General features: G+C 49.3%; 1 protein-coding gene and 1 non-coding gene across 7 annotated transcripts in view; one reads left to right on the top strand and one right to left on the bottom strand.

The window, feature by feature from the left end:
* Nucleotides 1–20,572, bottom strand: part of SMARCC2 (SWI/SNF related BAF chromatin remodeling complex subunit C2) — a 254,922-nt gene extending 234,350 nt beyond the window's left edge. For 2 of the 6 annotated variants that reach the window (XM_075336975.1, XM_075336976.1), the window contains exons 1-5: nt 20,412–20,572; nt 14,961–15,080; nt 11,235–11,320; nt 10,909–10,990; nt 10,082–10,174 (exon numbers count right to left, since the gene is read on the bottom strand). In XM_075336975.1, the coding sequence (XP_075193090.1) occupies nt 10,082–10,174; nt 10,909–10,990; nt 11,235–11,320; nt 14,961–15,080; nt 20,412–20,522 (492 nt within the window). In that variant the 5' untranslated portion in view covers nt 20,523–20,572. Of the gene's footprint in view, nt 1–10,081; nt 10,175–10,908; nt 10,991–11,084; nt 11,197–11,234; nt 11,321–14,960; nt 15,081–20,411 lie in introns of those variants that run through there. The other 4 variants (XM_075336974.1, XM_075336977.1, XM_075336979.1 and 1 more) reach the window with 4 other exon arrangements.
* Nucleotides 20,573–20,988: 416 nt separating this feature from the next.
* Nucleotides 20,989–21,070, top strand: TRNAS-CGA (transfer RNA serine (anticodon CGA)). The gene has a single exon. It is a non-coding gene; the product is annotated as a tRNA-Ser (tRNA).
* Nucleotides 21,071–25,309: the final 4,239 nt, after the last annotated feature.

The raw sequence follows: 25,309 nt of genomic DNA, 5'->3' as shown, positions 1-25,309 counted from the left end.
TATTATAAAGCCTTACTAATTGAATCACTAAAGGAATGGTGGCGTCCAGGTAATTCACATAGATGGGCTCAGATTGAAAATTTCCTGTCCCGCCAGGGCTCGGTCAGAAGAATGATGGAAGCAGAATATTTGAGCCGTTCACGGTTCTCCCCGTGTGTTCCCACCATGTCAGCCTCCCTGGAGGTCTGGCGAAATGACTTGATTCATAAGATTCAGATTCCTCTTTCAGAGATTTCCCTCAAGTCGTTGGAATCTCAAATCCCCTTTTTGAATCTGGCCAGGTGGGAGGGATCGGGCATTACAGTGCTGGCGGATCTATACTCTGATTTGGGTGTTAACCCCTTTAATGAAATAGTACGGGAACACCCCTCTTTAAAGGGCTGTTTCTATCAACACATCCAAATTAGTCATTTTCTGGCCTCTAAATTTCCTCCAAAGTCAAAGCCTCTGTTACCTACAACAAAAGCTTTGGTATTTAAAAAGATAATTAAATCCAAAAGGTATCTCCTCGACATACAAATGGCTCAATAACCCCCCCGAAGAGCAAAAATCTCCTTATATGAATAAATGGGACGTGGAGTTGAGTGTCTCTACCTCACCTTCAAACTGGCACTCGGCATCAGCAAATATCCAAAAATATTCCAAGTGTATAAATCATCTGGAGCAACTGAAAAAAGTACACCTGCGATGGTATCGGTCCCCAGCCAACTTAGCACAGTTCCTCCCAAATTATTCGCCACATTGTTGGAAGGGCTGCCTCCAAAGGGGTACTCTTGGTCACTGCTGGTGGGCTTGTCCCAAGGTTTTCTCATTCTGGTTGGAGGTGTTTGGCCTGATGGGTGAGCTGACAGGCAATCGTATTAATCCGAATCCGGCTCTGGCAGTGCTAAACGTGGGTATAGAGGAGTTCTCTTGGGAATCCAGGGGTTTATTAGTTCACATTCTAGTAGCTGCCAGATATTGCATAAGTTTGCACTGGAAATCCCCAAAGACGCCTACATTAGTTGAACTATATAACCGAATTAATCTCCAATGCCAATACGAGTTCTGTCTGGCTCACTCCATCCGCGCCAAAAACAAAATACTTCAGATTTGGGACACGTGGATAAACTCTGTATATGCATCCCCTGTCAGGCATCTGTTTCCAGGGCAAACTGTTGATAATTAAAAACGGGTCAAATAGGCTCAAAGTGTGTGTTACGCAGGGTGTTCACCCATACCACATGTCAATAGTCAAGGTGTTTAAATCTCTGTTGTTGTTACTGCTCGGGCTACCCCAAAACGCCATCCAATTCCCTCCCTCCCCCCTCCCCCTCCCTGGTTGCCTCCTTGCAACCATCCATGGTTCTCCCCCTCTCCCCCACCTCTCTCTCCCCTCCCTTTTCTTATCTTCCTTTCTTACTCTCTGGTTCTGGTTGTTTGGATCCCTCATTTTGAGGATTAAAGAGTAAATTGGTAGGTTGATTCTATACGTATTGGGTATTGATTAACCTAAAAAAGTTGCAACTTGCATCAGACATGATTGGTGGTGGTGTGACAGGAAATGTGAATCATAATCAAAGGTGACACTACCACATGTTACAGCGTTGTTTTCTTTGTGTATTATTGCCAATGATACCTGAATTTCTCCTTTTTTTTGTAATGTAACTTCCTACAATAAAAATTGATTGGATTAAAAAAAAGATTGAGAGCAACGTCAGGGTCAGAGTCCTGGGCTGCGACCTCCGCCTCATCCTCTAGAGAGTCCTCAAGCTGAGACCCCGAACAGCGTGATGAAGTCGGGGAAGATTCTAATCGAGCCCGCTTAGCCGGTCTGGGACTACGGTCCGTGCCGGAGTCCTCCACGTAATAACTAGAGGCCACCCCAGGCGCACGCTTCGTCGCAGACCGAGAGGGGCCTGGGGGCGATCCCGCAGTGCCCGGGGCCTGTGTAAGGGCCGGTCTGGACTGCAAGGCTTCTAGTATTTTAGCAGACCATTTGTCCATAGACTGAGCCATGGATTGTGACAGTGACTCAGAGAGTTTCTCAGCTAAAACTGCAAACTCTGTCCCTGCCACCTGGACAGGGGAAACCGGCGGTTCTACCTGGGCCGAGGGTCCCACCAGTGCCCCAGGCTCCGGTTGAGCGAGTGCCACAGGGCCCGAGCATTGCTCACAGTGAGGGTAGGTGGAACCTGCAGGTAGCATAGCCGCACAAGAGGTACAGGTTGCAAAATAACCCTGTGTCTTGGCACCCTTGCTCCTTGTGAACGACATGCTGTTGTCTCCCAGGAGAGTGATCACTGAGGGATATATAGCCACAAGCTAACAGTACAGCCGAACCGAGAAAAAGTATACAAATATAATATATATATATACAGTTCGGCACTCTATGGGGCCCAGCACCGGGTGACCGGTGTGGCTTATCGACCGCTCAAGCGGTGTGTGGCCCCCAGATTCCCTGCCTCGGGTCTCCCAGAGATGCAGCCAGAAGTCCTCCACCGGCAGAATGTGCTTAAAACATGGCTGTCGGCGTTCACAGGGGAGGAGGGAGCCGTGGGCGTAACTACAAAAGTGCTGGAATCTGGCCCCAGAGTGATTAGTGAGGGGGGCGGAGGACAGCTACGTGTGCTCCAGCCCTCACTGTCGGCGTCAGACCGACCGTCCCGCCCTTCCCCCTGACTGGCAGGCCCGGGGGCGGGAGTTTAATGCACTAGGCCGCAAAAGCCGGGGACTAAAGTTAAAACCGCGGCCGGCAAGCAGGCGCGGTCGGCGCGGTAGTCCCGGTCTCATACCAACACCGCAGTCGCTGCAGCGTCTGAGGCCAAGGTGCTCCATGCACCGTCCCCAAGGGGACACAGAGTACCTGTAGATGCAGGGCCCTGTCCCTGATGGTACTCAGTCTCCTGTCCGTCAGAATCCCACAGGGGCTGCGGAGGGAGCCCGGTCCCAGTGCCCTGGATGACCGGATAGGATCCCACTTCTCCCAGAGCCCCTAAGGGATGGGGAAGGAAAACGGCATGTGGCTCCAGCCTGTGTACCCGCAATGGGTACCTCAACCTTAACAACACCGCCGACTTAGTGGGGTGAGAAGGGAGCATGCCGGGAGCCGTGTTAGAGGCCCTCTTTTCTTCCATCCGATACAATCAGCAGCTGCTGCTGACTAAAATGGGAGCATGAGTGAATGTGTGCCTCCTTCAACACAAAGCATAAAACTGAGGAGCCCGTGATGCACGGGGGGGTGTATAGGCAGAGTGGAGGGGTTACACTTTTTAAAGTGTAATACTTTGTGTGGCCTCCGGAGGCAGAAGCTATACACCCAATTGTCTGGGTCTCCCAATGGAGCGACAAAGAAAATAAGAAAGCTACGTGTTTCGGAAAATGGCGCAAAACGTGCGCCACTGTTATTGGACAAAATTGTGAATTTTTTTTAACCCCTTAGATACAAGTACATGTTTAGTGTCTACAAACTCGCACAGACCTCAGGCATCATACCCACACATCAGTTTTACCATATAGTGAACACCGTGAAAAAAACATCCCAAAAACTATTGTGCCATCACACTTTTTTTGCAATTTTTCCGCATTTGGAATTTTTTTGCTGTTTTCCAGTACACCATATGGTAAAACTTATGGTTTCATTTAAAAGTACAACTTGTCCCGCAAAAAACAAGCCCTCAGATGGCAAGATTGATGGAAAAAAAGAGAATTTTGTTTACTTACCGTAAATTCTTTTTCTTATAGTTCCGACATGGGAGACCCAGACCATGGGTGTATAGCTTCTGCCTCCAGAGGACACACAAAGTACTACACTCAAACGTGTAGCTCCTCCCTCCGGGCTATATACACCCCCTGGATGACAATCTAACCAGTTCAGTGCAAAAGCTGAAGGAGGACATCCACCCATAAGTAGAGATAGAGTAAAACTCGGAAAGACCGGAACTCTGTCTACTAACAACAGCCGGTGAAACACACGGAACAAAAAACTGCCAACAGGCAACAGGGAGGGTGCTGGGTCTCCCATGTCGGAACTATAAGAAAAAGAATTTACGGTAAGTAAACAAAATTCTCTTTTTCTTCATCGTTCCTTATGGGAGACCCAGACAATGGGACGTTCCAAAGCAGTCCATGGGTGGGAAATAAACCAAACTGAGAAGTAGGCAAAACCTAACTTCACAAATGGGCGACAGCCGCCTGAAGAATGCATCTGCCCAAGCTCGCATCTGCCGAAGCATGAGCATGCACTTGGTAGTGCTTCGAAAAAGTGTGCAGACTGGACCAAGTGGCAGCCTGACAAACCTGCTGAGCCGTAGCCTGGTGCCTGAAAGCCCAGGAGGCACCGACAGCTCTGGTTGAGTGCGCCTTAATCCCTGGCGGAGGAGGCACCTGAGAACACTGGTAGGCATTGGTGATAGCCGACCTGATCCAACGAGCTAGGGTCGGTTTAGAAGCAGCGAGACCCTTGCGCTGACCAGTGGTTAGCACAAAAAGTGAGGTGCACCGCCTAAAAACGGCGGTGCGTGACACATAGATTCGGAGCGCCCGCACCAAATCCAAGGTATGCAACGCCTTCTCAAAGCGATGCACAGGGGCCGGACAAAGGGAAGGCAATGAAATGTCCTGGTTAAGGTGGAAAGGAGACACCACCTTAGGAAGAAAGTCCGGAGTCGGACGAAGAACCACCTTGTCTTGGTGAAACACCAAAAAGGGGGATTCCGAAGAGAGCGCAGCCAAATCAGAAACTCTCCTGAGAGAAGTTATGGCTACTAGAAAAACAACTTTCTGTGAAAGTCTAAACAAAGGAACCTCCCTGAGAGGCTCAAAGGGGGGTTTCTGTAAGGCCGTGAGGACCAGATTAAGGTCCCAGGGATCCAAGGGCCGCCGGTAAGGAGGAATGATGTGAGATGCGCCCTGCATGAAGGTGCGCACCTGAGCCAGTCGGGCGATACGCCGCTGGAACAATACCGACAGAGCCGACACCTGTCCCTTGAGGGAATTGAGGGACAGTCCTAGCTGTAGACCGACTGTAGAAAAGACAGGATGGTCGGCAAGGAGAACGGCCAAGGAGCATGGTCGGAAGAGCGACACCAGGACAGGAAAATCCTCCAAGTCCTGTGGTAAATCTTGGCCGAGGAAGACTTCCGAGCCTGAGTCATAGTGGAGATGACCTCAGAGGGAATGCCTGAAGCAGTCAGGATCCAGGACTCAAGAGCCACGCCGTCAATCTGAGAGCCGCAGAATTCTGGCGGAAGAACGGACCTTGAGAGAGAAGGTCTGGGTGGTCCGGGAGGTGCCACGGCACCCCTACGGACAGACGGAGCAGGTCTGGGTACCAAGCTCGCCTGGGCCAGTCCGGAGCAATGATTATGACTCGACGGCCCTCCATTCCGATCTTGCGCAGAACCCTGGGCAAGAGAGCTAGAGGGGGAAACACATAGGCCAGACGGAACTGAGACCAATCTTGAACCAGTGCGTCCGCTGCGAAGGCCTGAGGATCGTGGGAGCGAGCCATGTAAACCGGAACCTTGTTGTTGTGCCGGGATGCCATTAGATCCACTTCCGGAGTGCCCCACTTGCGGCAGATTGATCTGAACACTGACGGATGCAGGGCCCACTCGCCGCTGTCCACGGTTTGACGGCTGAGATAATCGGCCTCCCAGTTTTCCACGCCTGGGATGTGGACTGCAGATATGGTGGACTTGGAGTCCTCCGTCCACTGGAGGATTCGTTGAACCTCCAATATCGCCAGACGGCTGTGAGTCCCGCCCTGGTGATTGATGTAGGCAACCGCTGTCGCGTTGTCCGACTGAACTCGAATGTGCCTGCCCGCCAACAGGTGGTGAAAGGCTAGGAGAGCTAGAAACACAGCTCTGATCTCCAGCACATTGATCGAGAGGGCTGATTCGGACGGAGTCCAAGTGCCCTGTGCTCGGTGATGGAGAAATACTGCTCCCCAACCGGAGAGGCTGGCATCCGTGGTGAGGATCACCCAGGACGGAGTCAGGAAGGAGCGTCCCTGAGACAGAGAGAGGGGCCGAAGCCACCACTGAAGGGAGCTCCTGGTCTGTGACGACAGAACCACCAGCCTGTGCAAGGAAGAGATCCGCTTGTCCCAACAGCGGAGAATGTCCAGCTGCAGGGGACGCAGATGGAACTGGGCAAAGGGAACCGCTTCCATTGATGCCACCATCTGACCTAGCACCTGCATGAGGTGTCTGATGGAATGACGGCGGTGCCTCAGCAGAGAGCGCACCGCCAGACGAAGGGACTGCTGTTTGACTAAGGGCAACTTGACAAGTGCCGGCAGAGTCTCGAATTGCATCCCTAGGTAAAGAAGCACCTGGGTCGGGGTCAGAGTGGACTTGGGCAGGTTGACAAGCCACCCGAACTGAACGAGCGTGGCGAGCGTGAGTGAGACACTCCGCTGGCAGTCTGCACTGGATGAGGCCTTGACTAGAAGGTCGTCCAGGTAAGGAATCACTGTCAACCCCTGGAGGTGCAGAACCGCAACCACTGCTGCCATGACCTTGGTGAATACTCGAGGGGCCGTGGCTAAGCCGAAGGGGAGAGCCACGAATTGGAAATGTTCCTCTCCGATTGCAAAGCGTAGCCAACGCTGGTGTGAAACCGCAATAGGCACATGCAGGTAGGCATCTCTGATGTCGATGGATGCCAGAAAATCTCCTTGGGTCATTGAGGCAATGACCGATTTCAGAGATTCCATGCGAAAGTGCCACACCTGAACATGCTTGTTGAGAAGCTTGAGATCCAGGATGGGCCGGAAGGAACCGTCCTTCTTGGGAACTAGAAAGAGGTTTGAGTAGAAACCGCTGAACCGTTCCCGGGCGGGAACCGGAACAATTACACCGTTGGCCTGCAGGGATGCCACGGCCTGAGAGTAGGCGGCGGCTTTGGAGCAGGGGGGGGTGGACAGAAAAAATCTGTTTGGCGGGCTGGAAGAAAATTCTATCCTGTAGCCGTGGGAGATGATATCTCGCACCCACTGATCGGAGACGTGTTGAAACCACACGTCGCCAAAGTGGGAGAGCCTGCCACCGACCAAGGACGTTGCTGGCGCAGCCAGATAGTCAAGAGGAGGCTGCCTTAGTGGCAGCGGCTCCTCCGGTCTTCTGAGGACGCGGCTTCGCGCGCCAGTTGGGTTTACGATCCTTGGCTGCGGTAGTGGACGAGGTCGAGGGCTTAGAGGATGACCAGTTAGAGGAACGAAAGGAACGAAACCTCGATTGGTTCCTGCCCTGGACAGGTTTCCTGGTTTTAGTTTGTGGCAAGGAAGTACTCTTCCCGCCAGTAGCTTCCTTAATTATTTCATCCAGTTGTTCACCAAACAGCCGGGACCCAGCAAAAGGAAGACCCGCAAGGTACTTCTTAGAGGAAGCGTCTGCTTTCCACTCTCGAAGCCACAAGATCCTGCGGATCGCGAGGGAGTTAGCGGAGGCCACCGCCGTGCGGTGAGAAGCCTCCAGGATGGCAGACATGGCGTAGGATGAAAAAGCCGAAGCTTGAGAAGTTAAGGCATCCATCTCAGGCATAGAGTCCCTGGTGAGGGAATGTATCTCTGCCAGAGAGGCAGAGACTGCCTTAAGAGCCCACACTGCCGCAAAAGACGGGGAGAACGAGGCTCCTGCCGCCTCATATACAGACTTGGCCAGAAGGTCAACCTAGCGGTCAGTGGGATCCTTAAGAGAAGTGCCATCAGCCACAGCTACGACTGTGCGGGCTGAGATTCTGGACACTGGAGGGTCTACCTTTGGAGACTGGGCCCATTCCTTAACCACCTCTGGTGGAAAAGGAAAACGGTCATCAGAACTACGCTTCGGAAAACGTTTGTCAGGACAGGCCCTGGGCTTGGTAACAGTGGTCCGAAAACTGGAGTGGTTAAAAAACATACTCTTAGCTCTCTTAGGTGAGGTAAACTGGTGTATCTCTACCAGAGAGGCTTGTTCCTCTGACTCTGGTGGATTGAGGTTCAGTACGGAGTTAATGGATGCAATCAAGTCACTAACATCCGCATCACCCTCAGACACGTCAATGGGGTACATAGAGGTAGCGTCTGAGCCCACAGTAAACGAATCCTCCTCGCCCTGCACCTCGGCTCGTGAATCAGAGCCGTGGGACGAGGAAGGAATAGGGTCCCTGTGTCTCCGTTTAGGGGGACGGGGTCCTAGGACATGCTCTGAGAGCTCTGCAGAACTCGGAGCAGCAGAGGCACCCTGAGAAGAGAGCTGATGCATGGTCAGCAGTGTCCGGGACAGCTGCCCCATGGAGTCGGCAAAAGACTGGGAAATAGCTTGGGAAAGGATGCTACCCAAGCCGGGGGTTCAGCCACCGGGGCCGGAGCAGCCGGAGGGACCCCTGAGGAGGCTCCAGGCTGAGACACAACCATGTTAGCACAGGCATCACAATGTGGGTATGTGCTTGGCTCTGGCAGAATGCGCTTACATGCAGTGCATATAGCGTACATGTTTGCAGCCTTGCTCCGGGTGACAGACATGCTGCTGAGGTGGAAGCTCTGCAGTAAGAATACACTCGTATAGAATGTCCTGAGAGTGTATAATAAAGCCCACAACCAGAGGTTGTGGCTTACCAGACCGCTCTCTGTGTGCCCTCCGGATTCCACAGCTCGGACCCCCAGTAAAGCGTCAGCCTTCCAAGAAAGCAGCAGATTCAGCAGCCAGCGCCGATCAGTGTGATAAACGCTGAGAAAATGGCGCTGGGAGGAGGAGGGGGGGTGGAGATTAGCCCAAGAGCGGGAAACCGGAGGGCTAAGGAGAGATGCAGGGGAGGGAAACATCTCCTCAGAGAGGAGTGTCCTCCCCTCTGCTGGATGGCCGGTGGGCGGCGCCACTCTATTCCCCTGCATGAATGACATGCAGAGGAAGATGAAACCGAAACTAGGCCCAAATAGAAGCCGGGGCCTAGATTTTAACATGCGGCCGACGAGCAGGCACCTTCGGCGCGGTTCTCAGGGGAAACCCCCAGAACCGGCCGGAATTTACAGTAAACATAGAAAACATACTTTCCCCCTAATAAAAGTACCCGGGACCCCTGAAAAACGTCTCAATACTTAGCTTTTGAGACGCAGGGCCAGTCCCTGAGGGGGGTTAAACGCTCCTTCCAGCAGGAACCAGACAGGGCTGCGGATGGAGACCGGTCTTCTGCAAGCAGAGAGGACCGTGACGGCTCCCACTTCAACCCAGAGCCTCTCAGAGGATGTGAAGGAGCGCGGCATGTGAAGGCTCCAGCCTTGTAAAGTCAACCTTAACAGCACCGCCGACACAGTGGGGTGAGAAGGGACATGCCGGGAGTCCAGACTGGACCCGCTTTTCTTCCAAATCTTTAAAATCAAAAAATAAAAATGAAAAAAATCAGAGAATGCATGTGTGTGTGACCTCCTGAACACAAAGCATTGAACTGGTTAGATTGTCATCCAGGGGGTGTATATAGCCCGGAGGGAGGAGCTACACGTTTGAGTGTAGTACTTTGTGTGTCCTCCGGAGGCAGAAGCTATACACCCATGGTCTGGGTCTCCCATAAGGAACGATGAAGAAATAAAAAAGTTACGGCTCTCGGAAGAAGGGGAGCAAAAAACAAAAACGCAAAAACGGAAAGTGCCCCGGGGCTGAAGGGGTTAATTGCATCTGCTTAAGCCACCACTGCTCCAGCGCTGGCTCTCCTCTAATGCCCCTGGTCTCTGCTGACAGGACAGGATGTAGCAGTGACGTAACAACTGTACATGTGACCGCTGCAGTCAATCACTGGACTCAGCAGTATTGCCGAGGTAGGTAACACAAGACTGTTGAGTACATTGATTGGCTGCAGCATATCAACAAAGATCGGGGGCAGTGGTGGAGAGTTGGAGCTGGAGCAACAGTTGTAAAGCTCAGTTTGATATGTTTAACCTCAGCAAGCTTACACAATAAAAGAAGCGATTGTTGAAAAACCCATTTATTCAACAGAGAGCACTTAACATCCAGATGTATTAGATATGACCTTGGCAGAGAGAGGGTTTAAAAGGATTTCAAGATAAAATTCAAGTTCTACTCACACAATGAACAATATGAAATAATCCTGGGTATATTACCTGATGTCTTTTTACAATGTCTTTAAGCTTACTCTGCAGTTTTGAGTCTATATCTGGATGAAGGTATATATTTGGTCGGGATAGACAGTTGTTCTAAACGATTAAAAAGAGGAAAACAAATAAAAAAAAAGTTCTATCATTACAGAAAAACCACATTATTTGTAAACAAAAACTATAAAGATATGTTCATACCAAGCAGAATCGCTGTGGAACATTAAGGCTATGTGTCCACGGGACTCTATACCTGCGGATATATCCGCAGGTACGTCCGCAGGTTTACCGCAGCATCTCCCTGGAATCCGCAGCTATACATAGCTGCGAGATTCCAGCGAAATATCTGCGGTAAACCTGCGGATATTCATGCAACTTACCTGCGGACATCCCGGCCTCTATCTCCATAGTGGAGGGCCGGGAATTCCGCAAGTATTTCAGCAGGAATAATTGACATGCAGTTATGTGCGTCGGCGGGACATCCGCAGCCGCACATACCGCAGCATGGACACAGCACTCCCCATGTCCCATAGGATAACATGGGGAGTGTCTGTACTTGCTAAAACCTGCGGATTTATGTAGAAAATCCAGATAAATCCGCAGGTTTTCTGCGGCAAAATCCGCGGGTACAGAGTCTTATGCAGGCATTCCCCATAGGACCGCAGAGACATCTCTATCAACAAATCCGCATCCGGTGTACAGGTAAACGGAAAAAAATCCTGAACTTATCTCCTCTGAATGATACAGTGAACAATATGAGGAGCTTAGAAAAAGACTAGAACTACCGGTAATAGAATTATACCCAGCCACATTAGAAGAACAAAAGGCATCCAAACCTGCACAAGGGACTTTTCAATGTTCATAAACATTTCTACATTACGATCCATGCGTGAAGGGTTCTGGAAATCAAACCTGCGCCTAAAAGGAGTACGAGATTGAAATTAGAGATAACAAATGATGGTAAGTTTACATCCACTATTAATGAACAAATTAGTTTTGCAAAAGGTGTCACCTGTCATTTCGCAGAAGTGCTGATGGCACAAATTGATGAAGGTCCACCATCAAATTTAATCAGGGATTATAGCCCAAATACCAGGTACCAAGTTCCTCTGTAGCCACAACACAAAGTGAGTACACTGAGGTTAATGTAAGTCCATCTTACCATCCTTGGTCACTCTTAAATTTGTAAGCAGCAGCGAGGATATGACATAGAGCGCCTCCAACTTTGAAATCCAGGAAACATTTCATCTGTAAAAGCAAGAATCATCAGATTGACCACAGAATGGATGTTAGCAGGTGATAACGTGCAAAATGTTAGAGTTTAAAGGCCCCGTCACACTAAGCAACATCGCTGCTAACGAACAACTTTTGTGACGTAGCAGCGATGTTGCTAGTGATGTCGCTGTGTGTGACATCCAGCAACAACCCGGCCCCTGCTGTGAGGTTGTTGGTTGTTGCTGAATGTCCTGGGCCATTTTTTAGTTGTTGCTGTCCCGCTGTGAAGCACAGATCGCTGTGTGTGACAGCGAGACAGCAACAACTAAATGTGCAGGCAGCAGGAGCCGGCTTCTGCGGAGGCTGGTAACCACGGTAAACATCGGGTTACCAAGAAGCCCTGTCCTTGGTTACCCGATATTTACCTTTGTTACCAGCCTCCGCCGCTCTCACTGTCAGTGCCGGCTCCTGCTCTGTGCACATGTAGCTGCAGGACACATCGGGTTAATTAACCCGATGTGTGCTGTAACTAGGAGAGCAGGGAGCAAGCGCTCAGTGTACGCTGCTCCCTGCTCTCTGCACGTGTAGCTGCGTGCGCTGGTAACCAAGGTAAATATCGGGTTGGTTACCCGATATTTACCTTAGTTACCAAGCGCAGCATCTTCCACGCGGCGCTGGGGGCTGGTCACTGGTTGCTGGTGAGCTCACCAGCAACTCATGTAGCGACGCTCCAGCGATCCCTGCCAGGTCAGGTTGCTGGTGGGATCGCTGGAGCGTCGCAGTGTGACATCTCACCAGCAACCTCCTAGCAACTTACCAGCGATCCCTATCGTTGTTGGGATCGCTGGTAAGTTGTTTAGTGTGACTGGACCTTAAGGCTCAATACACTCTAAATGTAGCTGAGCCCGCTGATTTCAGCTGATCATCTGATAGGGAATAAGGCTACGACACGTGTTGGTGTGGCTCAGCAGTGATGTCATGGCGACAGGTATTTACTCCTATTGGAGTACTATGGGAAGTTTGGGAATTTCTTTCTTTCTTATTATGCCTGCATTTGTGCCATATAGTTACAGTGGAACCTCGCTTAACGAGAAACCCAGTTAACGAGAATTTTGCTTAACAAGCAAAGCTTTCTGTAAATTTGTAACTCTGTTTAGGAGAAAGCTTTGCTGTACGAGCAAAATCCTCACCGCACACACTTCTGGTTCCGTACATCCACCGCGCTCTAACCCACTCTTGCAGTCCACACAAACACACACAAGCACGCACAAACAAACAAACAAACACGCACGTGCACACATACAGTATTATGCTCACCTTACCTTCCGTTCCATCGCCGGCCTCATGGTTCTTGTAGTTACATCGCGACGAGTGAGAAATCCTCGTGGAGAACTACAGGACCCAGGAGGCCGGCGATGGAACGGAAGGTAAGGTGAGCATAATATGTGTACCTTCCGTTCCATCGCTGGCCTCCTGGGTCCTGTAGTTTGCCGGTATAGGCTGTGTATTGGCAAGCATAGCGACGAGGCAGGAACTTCCGCTGTCAGCCGCTACTCAAAGGCAGCGCGCTGACCAATCAGAGGCAAGCGGCTCCTGCCTTTGACGTCAGCGCTCTGGGTGCGGAAGTTCCTCCCTCGTCGTGATGGTAACCCGATACACAGCCCATGCTAGCGAACAGTAAGTCCCAGGAGACCGGCGATGGAACGGAAGGTAAGGTGAGCATAATATGTGCGTGCTTGTGTGTGTATATACGTGTTTGTGCATGTGTGGAATGGCACAATAGGGGACCAGGATGGGACATTTAACAAGTTGTGGAACGAATTGTCTGCATTGCAATGATTTCCTATGGGAAATCTTGCTTTGCTGAACGAGTAACTTGGTTAACAAGCACACTCCCAGAACATATTGTTCTCATTAACCAATGTTCCACTGTATTTGTAAACAGATATTAAAGCCCTTCATCCTTTTGGCTTTTATAGTGTTATCTATGGGTTATTTAACCCTTTGATGAATATATCTTTTTACATCACATCCACTGGAATTTTATTGTTATACCCATTTTTGGGAATAGATTTGTGGTGTGATATATACTATTGATTTATATTCGATCATAATGTCCATTGTTGCTATTTGTTTACAATCACCTTGCTGAGTTTGTGGTGCATTGGCACCTTTTTCATTACTTTTTTCCTTGCGTTTTACTGTTTTTAAAAACAATGTTCCTCTAATAATATATCTTTATTAGTATATTGTCTGTATGGCTACATTCTTTTTGGTTTCTCTTCAGAGACTCGGTAAATATAACGCGCTTGCTTGATTCTTATTATCTTTTTTTTTTATATTTCCCTAGTTGCCAAATCTGGATCATTAGCCGGAGTTCCCTGAGAACTCCGGACCCGGCACCCGGATACTTTTAAAACTGTGCAGATCCGGACTTTTAGGCTATGTGCGCTTTTTCGTGGCGTTTTTGCGCGTTTTTCAGGTGCGTTTTTGGGCTCAAAACTGCATGACTTTGCTTCCCCAGCAAAGTCTATGAGTTTTCATTTTTGCTGTCCGCACACAACGTTTTTTTTTTTTAGCTGCGTTTTTGAGCTGAAAAAAAAAATGGTCATGTCAATTCTTTTCTGCGTTTTCCACCTATGCAATGCATTGGAAAAATGCAGCAAAACGCAGAAATCAAAAGCGCAGCAAAACGCAGCCAAAAAACGCACCAAAACGCGGCAAAAATGCATGCGTTTTTACTGATGCGTTTTTGCCGCGGGTGCATTTTTTGCGGCAAAAAAATGCAGCGTCAAAAAACGCAGCATGCGCACATAGCCTTACAGTCTGGGTCCGCCCATCACTAGTCAAGGGACATAAGGACTGGACTGTTGGAAATCAATTGCCGAATCCTATTCTTTGGCAGGGAGATAAGCTGCTGCCTGATGAATCGGGTAGCAGCGCTCCCATAGAGAACACAGGAAGACTTGGCTGAGATGAGTGTCCTTCTGTATGGGGGAAATTGGGAGAGATAGCTATCAGCTGAAGCTATCTAATCTATATGGCCAGATATAGTGCTAAAAGTCTTGACTAGCGCTGTAAATGGAAGAAACAATGAGGAAAGTATCATTCCCTTTCTTTGTTGAAGAGAACAGTAAGGTTTTCATGATGTGTATGATTTGCCAATTTTGGAGAAGTGAAAAGACTCGAGAGACTGCATTGCAAATCTTTAACAGTATGAAAAATTGACATTATAGAATCAGCAAATGGCTGTGTAAATGCCATCCCGCCATGACGTTACAATTACAAAGGCATCAGGCAGCCGGTGCAATGATGTCAATGTGATCGCAACTTAATATGAAACACTTCGCACCAGTCAAGTTATGACGTTCGCTTCTTTCATAATCAGGAGCCACAAGCAAACAAGAAGCTGAACAGCAGCAATAATTGAGGGCTGCTGGTGAGAAAGCAGCCCCTGCCCGCTGGACCCTCAGTGAGGGCTTCCATGCTGCATTACAGTGCCCGTATGGATAACTATGTTATGTTTTGTGGTCACCCATCTGTCCACTAAGCCAAGGCTGGAGCATCGTAATGACCTGTGGAGCAATGTAACATGCTTCTAGTCTTATGTCCTCGGTGTATGTGCCGCACAATAATCCACATACATAAAGCATTAGATGACAGCTATAGTTACCGGCAGTTTGGTAAGAGGAGCGTTGCTGACGTGTTTTCCAAACACTTCTTCTTGGAACTGCAGAAGCTGGACCACCAGGCTGGACAGAGACTTATTAGTGGGGGGCTCTGCCTGAATGTACTGAAATGGGACAAAACAACTGGTTACACAGAATAAAAGGGGAGATCTTCATGTTTAAGGCTCCTTTCACATTGCGTTTTTCTCTACGTCCACAGGTCCCGTCGGGGCATCCGGCCGGACCGCCCCTCCCCCACTCTGCAAAGCGTGCTCCGGACGCATGCGCCCGACAGGGCCATTCACTGTTATGGAGCGCACTGCGTTAGCGTCTGCTCTGTTTTGTGCCATTTTGTGCACATATACGTTTCTGCAGACGGACACCCGAACGTAGGTGCACAAAATGGCACAAAACAGAGCACATGCTAACGCAGTGCGCTCCATAGCAGTGAATGGCCCTGCCGGGCGCATGCGTCTGGAACACGCTTGGCAGAGTGGGGGAGGGGCGGTTCGGACGGATGCCCCGACGGGACCTGTGAGCGGAAGGTAAAACGCAATGTGAAAGGGGCCTAAGCCAAATTTCCAAGAACTATTAAAAAACATATTTATTTGCCTCTGATCAGCCAGGATTAAGCATGGTTCCGAACACGAGCATCTACCTAACTCACTATATGAGTGGACATAAACATGGATACCTAAGCTGCAATGCCCTGCACATGAGGTAAGAGACATGGCTATATCAGAACTATACTACATTTCTAATTGGAGGGATTTGCTATTATTATTATTATTACTACTACTACACCTACTACATATTGGGATAGGAGTTTAGAGATGGGAATACCCCTTTAATGAAGGGGCCACATGCTTATTCAGTACAGAGACCCCTTTACATCTTTTCCTGCACTGGGACACATTGCCACCTACTACGTAGAAAGCTAAATAAAAGCGCCATTCGGGAATGTGATCACCTCTCTGTACCCTATCCTGACATTGAAGTTTGGAGATTGCCCTGTATAGTAGTACCTCCTGCAGTCGGCAGTATTCATGTACATGGGGTTGTGCTGTAGTTCTTATGACAGAGGTTGCTCAGCATCCCCTAAGCAATAGAAGAAGAAAAAAAGCAAACGAGGGGCGTCCCAGACCTGCATCTCATTCATTCTCAGCATCACTAGAATTTCCCAGAGGTCAAACCTTCACCAATTATATTGTTATAATAGTGCATCTTAGTGACCTGCAGCTGCTTTGTAAAGTGGGAATAACCCTTTAATTGTAACCACACCAGTGCCCCCCTACAACTATTCATATCCCCTTACAGCCATGACAGAGCGCTCCTTCAACAGTCACAACAGGGCTTCCAGGACGCACAACGCATTCCCTAATGGCCGCTTAGGGTTGTCTTTGCCCCTTCAACCAATGATCACAGCAGAATCTTTCACCAGTAGTCCCTCTACGCCTAGGGTTACATGAGTGCTCCCTCTTCTACCAGTAGACATTTGGCAGCCTTCTCTCAGCTGGTTACATCAGAGCCCTCCATACACCAGTAGTGACAGGGGGTCCCGTCTTGGGGTCACAGAGGACCCCTCTCTCCATCAGTGACCTCTGACAGTCACAGTCTGCTCCCTCTTTGGAATTGTGTGTCCCGGCACTGACGTCTTGTGAGAAGCAATGTGGAGACTTCTATACTGCAGTCATTCTATTAGGCTATGTGCGCACGTTGCGTACTAGCCCTGCAGATATTTCTGCAGCGATCTGAAGAGCACATGTGCGCTTTAGATCGCTGCAGAAATGTCCGTAGTGAGCGCCGATTCCATGCGCTCTGCCTGCAGGTCCTGCCATAGACAGAGCAGGAGCTGCCGGCAAAGCGCAGGAAAGAAGTGACATGTCACTTCTTTTTGCGCAGCGCTTCGGCAGTAGCCGAAGCGCTGCGCTCTGAGACGCCACGTGCGCACGGCCCCTGCACAATCTCCATAGACTGTGCAGGGGACGCAGGACGCATGCAGTTACGCTGCGCTGCAAAGCGCAGCGTAACTGCATGAATTTACGCAACGTGCGCACATAGCCTTATATTTTGCAGGAATCTGTTTCTTCCCCATAGACTTCTATTAGTGACGGATTGTGACTGATGGCCTTGTATTGCATCCACCAAGTGACGTATCAGTCGTTTACTGACTGACCGTCAGGTGGGAGCAACGCTGAATGTAACGTTTTTTGTGTGCGGCAGATCGTTTTTTTACTGTGAGCATGCGCACAGTAAAAAACCATGATCTACTGGAAATTTAGTTCCAGCGGCCGGAACGATCAGCTGATTGTTCCCAAAGCCGGTCGCCGGTAAAACAGTAAAAAACAAAACAACGGATCATTTTCTGCATCACCAGTCACATCAGTTGTGCCACTATCTGCAACGCATCCGTTACATCAGTCACACAACTGATTGTAACGGATGCAAAAGAACGCAAGTGTGAAAGCAGCCTCATACAGCGATGGTGACCCAGTTATCTGTCTCCGCTCACATGGCCCAACCTCAATCCCCCAATGTGGGCGGGAGCAGGGCCAGATCACCCCTCCCACATAGCGAAACATTTCAGCTGATTTTTCAGTGCGTATTCAGATGCTGCATTTACGGTGACAGCACAGGGCGTCTTCCTCCAGCTTCTCCCCGTCTGGGCTAACGCTCTAGGTGCAGACCACCCTGTAGTCTCTCATCCGAGAATCGGGTCAATTATGCAAATCACACTGATCAGAAAGTCAGCACAGTGAGGTCCGACTCTCTCGGATGAGAAGAAAATGTTCCATCTTCCCCATTCCGTCAGCACGCAAAAACTACTGCACTCAGACATCATCCACGTGCCGTCCGATGGTTTCCACGCTCCCGTAGATTAAGGCTATGTGCGCACACTGCATCATTGTGGTGACCACAAAGATGCACATTTTTAGTCCCAATATACAATGTCATGCATTTTTTGACGCTTTTTATTGTGTTTTTTACAGCGTTTTTGCCCAGTGCGTTTTTAAGTCAAATCTATTGCCTGCAAGGGCTCAAAAATGCAGAAAGAATTGACATGCTGCAGTTGTGGTCACCACAAAGACGCAGCCAAAAAGGCTGCAACGTGCGGACAGAAAATTCTCATAGACTTTGCTGGGGAAGGAAATGCATGCAGATTTGGAAGCAATACTGCACCCAAAAAAAGCGGCAAAAAACACAGCATGCGCACAAGGCCTTACATGGCCGAGTACAATCTGAATATTGGATCAAACATGGTTGTTCAGTCATTTCCTCTGAGGCTCCGTAATATCTGTCAGTGATCTGAAGATTTGTATGAGGGTACTTTCACACTTGCGTTCAGCGGAGTCCGTCACTATGGAGAATAGCGCAGTCCGCTAACGCACTGCGCTATTCTCCATAGACTTGTATGGATGACGCACTGTAATGCAAGTGTCAGCGTTGCATCCGCCGGACGACGCAGCGTCGTTATTTTGACACTGCGTCGGGCGGAAGGAACGCAGCATGTAACTTTTTTTGAGCAGCGGAATCCTTTGGATTTCACTGCGCATGCTCTCTATGGCTCCCTCCACCCGTAACCAGGGTACACATCGGGTAACCAAGGAACCCTGGTTACGTGTTCCGGGAGCCCGACACTTCCCCACTCGGCTCCGACCCCTCCCGCACTCTGTATGTATATATACACACACACACACACACACAATCGCGCGCGCGCGCGCACACACACACACACACACACACACACACACACACACACACACACACACACACACACTCACCTGTCCCCCAGCGATGCAGTCCCTGCGGCACTGACGTCCTCAGCCATGGCCCCGCTCGGCTCCACCCACTTCGCACTCCGCCCACCGCTCCCGCACACATTGTCAACAACCGAATGATCAGCTGATCACCCGGCAGCCGGCTACTGGAAGTGATCGGCTGATCACCCGGCGGCCAGCTACTGGGAGTGATCGGCTGATCACCCGGCGGCCGGCTACTGGAAGTGATCGGCTGATCACCCGGCGGCCGGCTACTGGGAGTGATCGGCTGATCACCCGGCGGCCGGCTACTGTTAGGGATCAGCTGATTGTTCACAATAGTCTGCCGATGGTAAAACTGTAAAACACCCAAAACGGATTGCGTTGTTTTGCAGCATCCGTTGTGCCCCTATATGCAACACATCCGTTACATCCGTCACACAATGCAATGCAACGGATACCGTTCAACGCAAGTGTGAAAGTAGCCTGACCGAAAATACAACCAGCCTTATACCTAAGCCTACAACCTACAATAGCCCTCAGTCCAGTAGACCACTGCGCAACCAGCTCTGTCCTCACCTATTGTACCATCACCCATTCCCTGTAGACTGTGAGCCCTCGCGGGCAGGGTCCTCTCTCCTCCTATACCAGTCTGTTTTGTACTGTTAATGATTGTTGTACGTATACCCTCTTTCACTTGTAAAGCGCCATGGAATAAATGGCGCTATAATAATAAATAATAAATAATAATACCTGTAACTCAATCTGAGCTGATGGGAGCCGCCCGCAGGACTCTTCTATGAGGGGGTTGTGCTGCCCCCCACACAAGATTGTCTGTGGCATTGACCATGAAGCGATATTAGGAGGCGGTCACTCAGGGGTGTGGGAAAGCTGGGTATAGCAGCCACACTGGTTATCTACTAACAATTCCTGACCGTGATAGATTTCCAGCCCAGGGATTTGTACTTTTTCTAAGGATGTAATGTCAGGAGCGGACTTTATCCCCTGTATCCTGGCGGCTGGGAAATAATCCCAGGTCAGTGAGGAGCAGACGGCGGAGACTGACGCCATATAGGTGAGAGGTGACAGGAGGCACAGGAGGTCACACAGGGTGCATGTGTACATTATACATGGCAGGGAATGTACTCCAATCACCTGCCTCTCCATTATATACACACTGTATATACTATATACACACACACACACACTATACACTGCACACACTGTATATACACACACTATACACACTGTATACACACACACACTATACACTGCACACAGAGCGCTGGGCAGCGCTAGACGCGGGGACGTCAGGACAGCGGTCACATGATGGCCGGAGCTGACAGCTGTGCGGGGGGCGCCTGTGGCGGGGGGCACGGCGGGGCTGGCGGGGGCACGGCCGCTCACAGCTGGATTCTGCCTGCCGTGCAGCCGGCGCCCCCGTGTGATGCCCCCACACCGGGCACGTGTAGGCCCCACATCCCAGCACCGAGCCCCCGGCCCCGCCATCCCTCCTCGTGCAGCTGCCCCCTGAACCCCCGTGTGTACAGCAGGTGACAGGTCGCCGCCGGGACCCCCGTTTCCCCCAGTGTCGCGTATCCCCCTCCCCATGCCCGGGCCCGACTCTTTGTTCTCAGTGAAGAGCTGGGGGTATACACTGCTGTTCTCGCCATGACACTCAGTATTTCCTCCTGGTACCTTCTTGTAGTTTTTCCCCAGCCATAGTCGCACGTTGTCGAACTGAGAAATGGTGTCAGAGGACTCGTAATATTTCACATTCGGGCCGCCGTCCTTCTTCCGCACCGCCATCTTCTGCCAGCCTGCCCGGCACTTCCAACCACATAGTAAAGACGACCCCTAGCGGCTATGCCGAGCGCTGCAAGACAGGAGACTACAATGTACAATACTGCCATCTGCCGGCCAAAAGGGGAAAATGCTAGGAGATAGCACAGACTGTCGATGTAGGAAGACTGGCAGTGGCCGGACCTGAATACACAGAACGGCATGGCGTCAGAAAGGAAAACTTATGGTAGTAGTGTTGTGTAATGTAAGTCACGGTATAGTCTGTGAATGATTGTAAGCGCTGGAGACGACTGACGGAGCGAGAAAAATCATTTGCCACACGGAAGGCTGAAGTGGTCTGACAGGACAAGACGCAGCTGCAGACCGGGGCAGAACGAGTTAATCTGCGGCGCGCGATCCACCAATGAACAGTAGACATGAGAGGAGGCGGATTGTACACTCTGAGGAAGCTGTGAGCGGCGGTTGGCTGACAGTCACGGTGGCCGAGTGGTTAAGGCGTTGGACTCGAAATCCAATGGGGTTTCCCCGCACAGGTTCGAATCCTGTTCGTGACGAGATCACATTTTTACTTTCTGTTAGGAATTTAGTTATAATTAATTACAGAGGTAAGTAAGGTGATCATGTATGTATATAAATATATATATATAGTGTGTGTGTATTCTATATATACTTATAGCACTATACATGTATACTGAGTACAGATTTTATATATATATATATATATATATATATATATATAGGCATATACGTGCAGTATTTATATGTATAGTGTATTTTTATTTTTATATATATATATATATATATATATATACACAGTGTATATATATATACAGTGTATATATATATCTGTACTCAATGTACATGTACAGTGTATATCTGTGTATTCTATATTTACCTGTACTCCATGTATATGTATAGTTTGTATTTTATATATGATCCACATAAATAATAACCACAACAATAAAAAAAATTACATAATTTTATTAATCCATTATTAAAAAATGCAGCAAGGAGAATGACAACAAAAGTGGGGAGTGAGTCCGACACAGCAATTCAACACCATACAATCATAAAATATCAATACATATCATGAAATATTTTTTTTTTACAATTTAAGATTTTATTAATTTTTCCAGGAAATACAAAATTAGAACATATATCCATACTATTGCAAATGAAACAGATCAGAAGTTAATGCTAGACCAAGCCTTCGCCAGCTTCGCAACATTCTATGGATGGTAGAAGTGGAACATAGATAATCACTTAAAAAAAACAATAAAACGATAAATCAAGGAGAAGATATTCAAACAAGAGGAAGTCACAGTGTCTAGAGAAATAGGGGTAGTGCAGAGAAGGGGGAGGATAGAAAGCAGAGTGAGGTGACCGGGACTGATGCAATGTCCGTTGAGCTGAAAATTTGTCAAGAGTGCGGTGTGAACTATCTGGAAGAGAAAAGGCCAGAGTGCCCCCCGTCCAGAGGTTAAATTAGTTCAAGAAGTGTTTTACTAGACAAGAAGGAGTCCCATTGGAACCACTTGGAGGCCGTTTCCACCGTCTGCCCTCGAGATTGGGCCATCACCATTTCCATGCGGTGAATAACATTAACCTCTGTTATCCACTCATCTACCGTCGGGGGGTTAGGATCTTTCCACCGCCGAGGGATCACGGTCTTGGCGGCCTGGAGAAGGTGGCCCAAGATCGATTTCCTAAAAACCTTTTCTGATACGTCAAAGATATACAGTAAAACTGCCTCCGGGCGACTGGGGACTACAATTCCTGTGGCCCCCCGTATGGCTGCCAGTACCTTGCTCCAAAAGACCGACAGGCTCGGGCAGTGCCACCAGATGTGGGACATGGTGCCTCCCGAGGCTCCACATCGCCAGCAAGAGTCAGGTATTTCGGGGCACCACGCGTGTAGAGACGCCGGTACCCTGTACCACCTGGAAAGTATTTTATAGCTAGTTTCTTGCATCTTAGTGGCAATCACGGACCTGTGAGTCAGGCGATAACAACGTTCCCATTGGCTCCCGGTAATCGGTTGGTTGAGCTCTAACTCCCAAGCTTTACAGAAGCGAGGAGGCGACGCCTCTACTGTACTCGTCAGAAGCTTGTACACCCTTGATATAGCATGGCGCGTATTAGAGGAACCAGTGCATAGATTTTCAAAAGGGGTTTGGGGTGAGGGGTGAGTCATGATAGTTTCTTGGGAAGTCAAGAAGTGCTTGAGTTGGGCATATTCAAAATGGAAACGTAGTTTAAAATTACAACTCTCTACTATCTCCTGAAGTGGGATAATGGACCCCCTCGGAATCACTCGATTTAGCCTCAAGGGGTTCAATTTCGTGCTTCCTAGAAAATTGTTGGATGATGCCCCCGGCAGAAACTCCGGGTTGTCCGTCAGTGGCATAAGGGGCCCTCTAGGTTGGATCAGGAGATTACGTGACGGCCCAGAGTGCACCGTTTTCAGAGTCTGCTTGGTGCTATAAGACATCTCAATCTTATGTTTGGTGAGGAGTGGCCAGGTCCACGGCAGGGTCGGTATTGATAAGGGGCATATTTCTTGTGCCAGGCTAACCCACAGTTTACAACTAGAATTATGTAGAAGATCCAAAACCCTGTAATGAGCGGCCGCCAAGTAGTATCGCCTACAATCGGGCAGCCCTGTTCCTCCTGCACCTTTGGTCCTAGTCAAGACGCCACTTCCTATACGAGGGCGTCTTCCAGACCAGACAAATCTACCGAACATGCGCTGCATCTTGGCCCAATAGGTTGCCGGTACATAGACCGGGGCCGTCTGCAGCAAATAAAGCAATCTCGGGAGGGCCGTCATCCTGAGTGCACTGATCCTGCCAAACCATGAAAGAGTGCCCCTATGCCACCGAGTCAGATCTCCCTCGAGCCATGACAGAAAACTCTGGTAGTTTAATTGAAAGAGTCTGGATAGGTCAGATGGAATCTTGATGCCTAAGTATCCGATGCTACCATGGGGTGGCCATCTAAAGGGGAAGTTTGGTTTATAACATTTACAGTCGATTGGGGCAAGGAGATATTTAGGGCCTCTGATTTATCAAAATTAATTTTAAAATTGGACCATTTACTAAACCGGTTTAGTTCCAACATTAAGGACGGGAGGGATGTGGTGGGGCTACTTAAATATACCAGAAGATCGTCGGCGAAGGCAGCGCATTTATGCTCCCGATTGGCAATCCTAATTCCCCATATGTCTGGGTTAGCCCGGATGGCTGACAACAAGTGTTCCATGACTAATACATATAGTAACGGTGACAAGGGGCAACCCTGTCGTGTCCCGTTTCGGATGGAGAAGGGTTTCGTCAGAGTGCCATTAATCTTAAGGAGAGCAGTCGGGGAGTGATATAACGCCATAATTTTTGACGAGAAAACTGGCCCCAGGCCTATATGGTCTAGGGTCTGTGATAACGACTGCCAGGAGACTCTGTCGAAAGCTTTCTCAGCATCCAAAGACAGTAACACCATGGGCAGCTTTTTATTGTGTGCGTGTTGGATTAAATCCAGGGTTTTTATGGTATTGTCCCTTGCCTCTCTACCTGGGACAAATCCAATCTGATCAAGGTGGATCAAGTTAGGGAGCAAGGGGCTAAGTCTATTTGCCAAAAGCTTGGCATAAATTTTTAAATCTACGTTAAGGAGTGATATTGGTCTATAACTGCTACACGTCATGGGATCTTTTCCGGTCTTTTGAATTAGTGAAATATGAGCCGTGGTGGAGTGAGGCGGAAAGGGGACTGAGTCCGAGATTGAATTGAAGGAAAGGAGCATTAGAGGCGCTAATTGTTCCGAAAAGGATTTATAAAATTTGGCGGGGAACCCGTCAGGGCCAGGACACTTATTGCCCGGGGTATCACGAATCACTGCCAATAAATCTTCCAGTAAAAATGGACTTTCCAGGTTGTCTATTATAGAACTGTCGGGACATCTAAAAGGTGAGGGCATTGAGGGATTTACATCACTCGGTCTATGGGGCTCGACAGGTAGATTATACAGCTTGGAATAATAGTCATGAAAGGTATTTGAGATGTCTGGGGTGGCGTAAAGTAATTCGTCGCGTGAGTTCTTGATGCAGGGAATGAGGGTGTGAGCTCTGTCCTCCCTCAACGCGTTTGCTAACAGCCTGCCGGGTTTATCCCCAAACTCATAAAACTTCCCCTTCCCTACCTGTATCAGACGCTGATATGAGGAATCAAGCAGTTTCTTAACCTCGAACCTAGCCTGTAGGAGTGCCCGTAAGTTCGTGGCCGATAAAGCTTGCTTGTGGATGAGCTCCAGTTCAGATACCCTATGGAGAGCTTTTACTATGTCTTGGGCTTTCTCTTTCTTGATTCGAGACCCATGCTTAATAAAAATGCCACGTAGGACACATTTCAGTGCCTCCCACTTATAAGTGGGGGCTGTATCATCTACTGAGTGGTCCTCCATGAATCTTGCAATGGAGGTCTGGATATCCGAAACGCAAAGCTCATCCAGTAGCAATGACTCGTTCAGACGCCACGACCCCCTAGGAATCGTAAGGGAGGGGATCTCAATCGTGCAATATACCGGCGCATGGTCTGACCATAATATATTATCCATTCTCGTGTGTTGGACCCAAGGGAGCACGCAATGTTGTACCAGTATGTAATCAAGACGGCTATATGAATCCTGGGTGTGGGAATAGAAACTGTAGTCTCTGTCCGATGGGTGTTGTATTCTCCAGGTGTCGAACAGCTGCATGCGTAGTAAAGCTTTTTTAATTCGTTTGATAGTGGTGTATGCAA

Source organism: Anomaloglossus baeobatrachus, chromosome 2 (assembly GCF_048569485.1).
Source record: "Anomaloglossus baeobatrachus isolate aAnoBae1 chromosome 2, aAnoBae1.hap1, whole genome shotgun sequence".
NCBI classification, from domain to species: domain Eukaryota; kingdom Metazoa; phylum Chordata; class Amphibia; order Anura; family Aromobatidae; genus Anomaloglossus; species Anomaloglossus baeobatrachus.
Note: the sequence above shows the minus strand (reverse complement) of the source record. Positions and strands in the feature narration are given on the sequence as shown.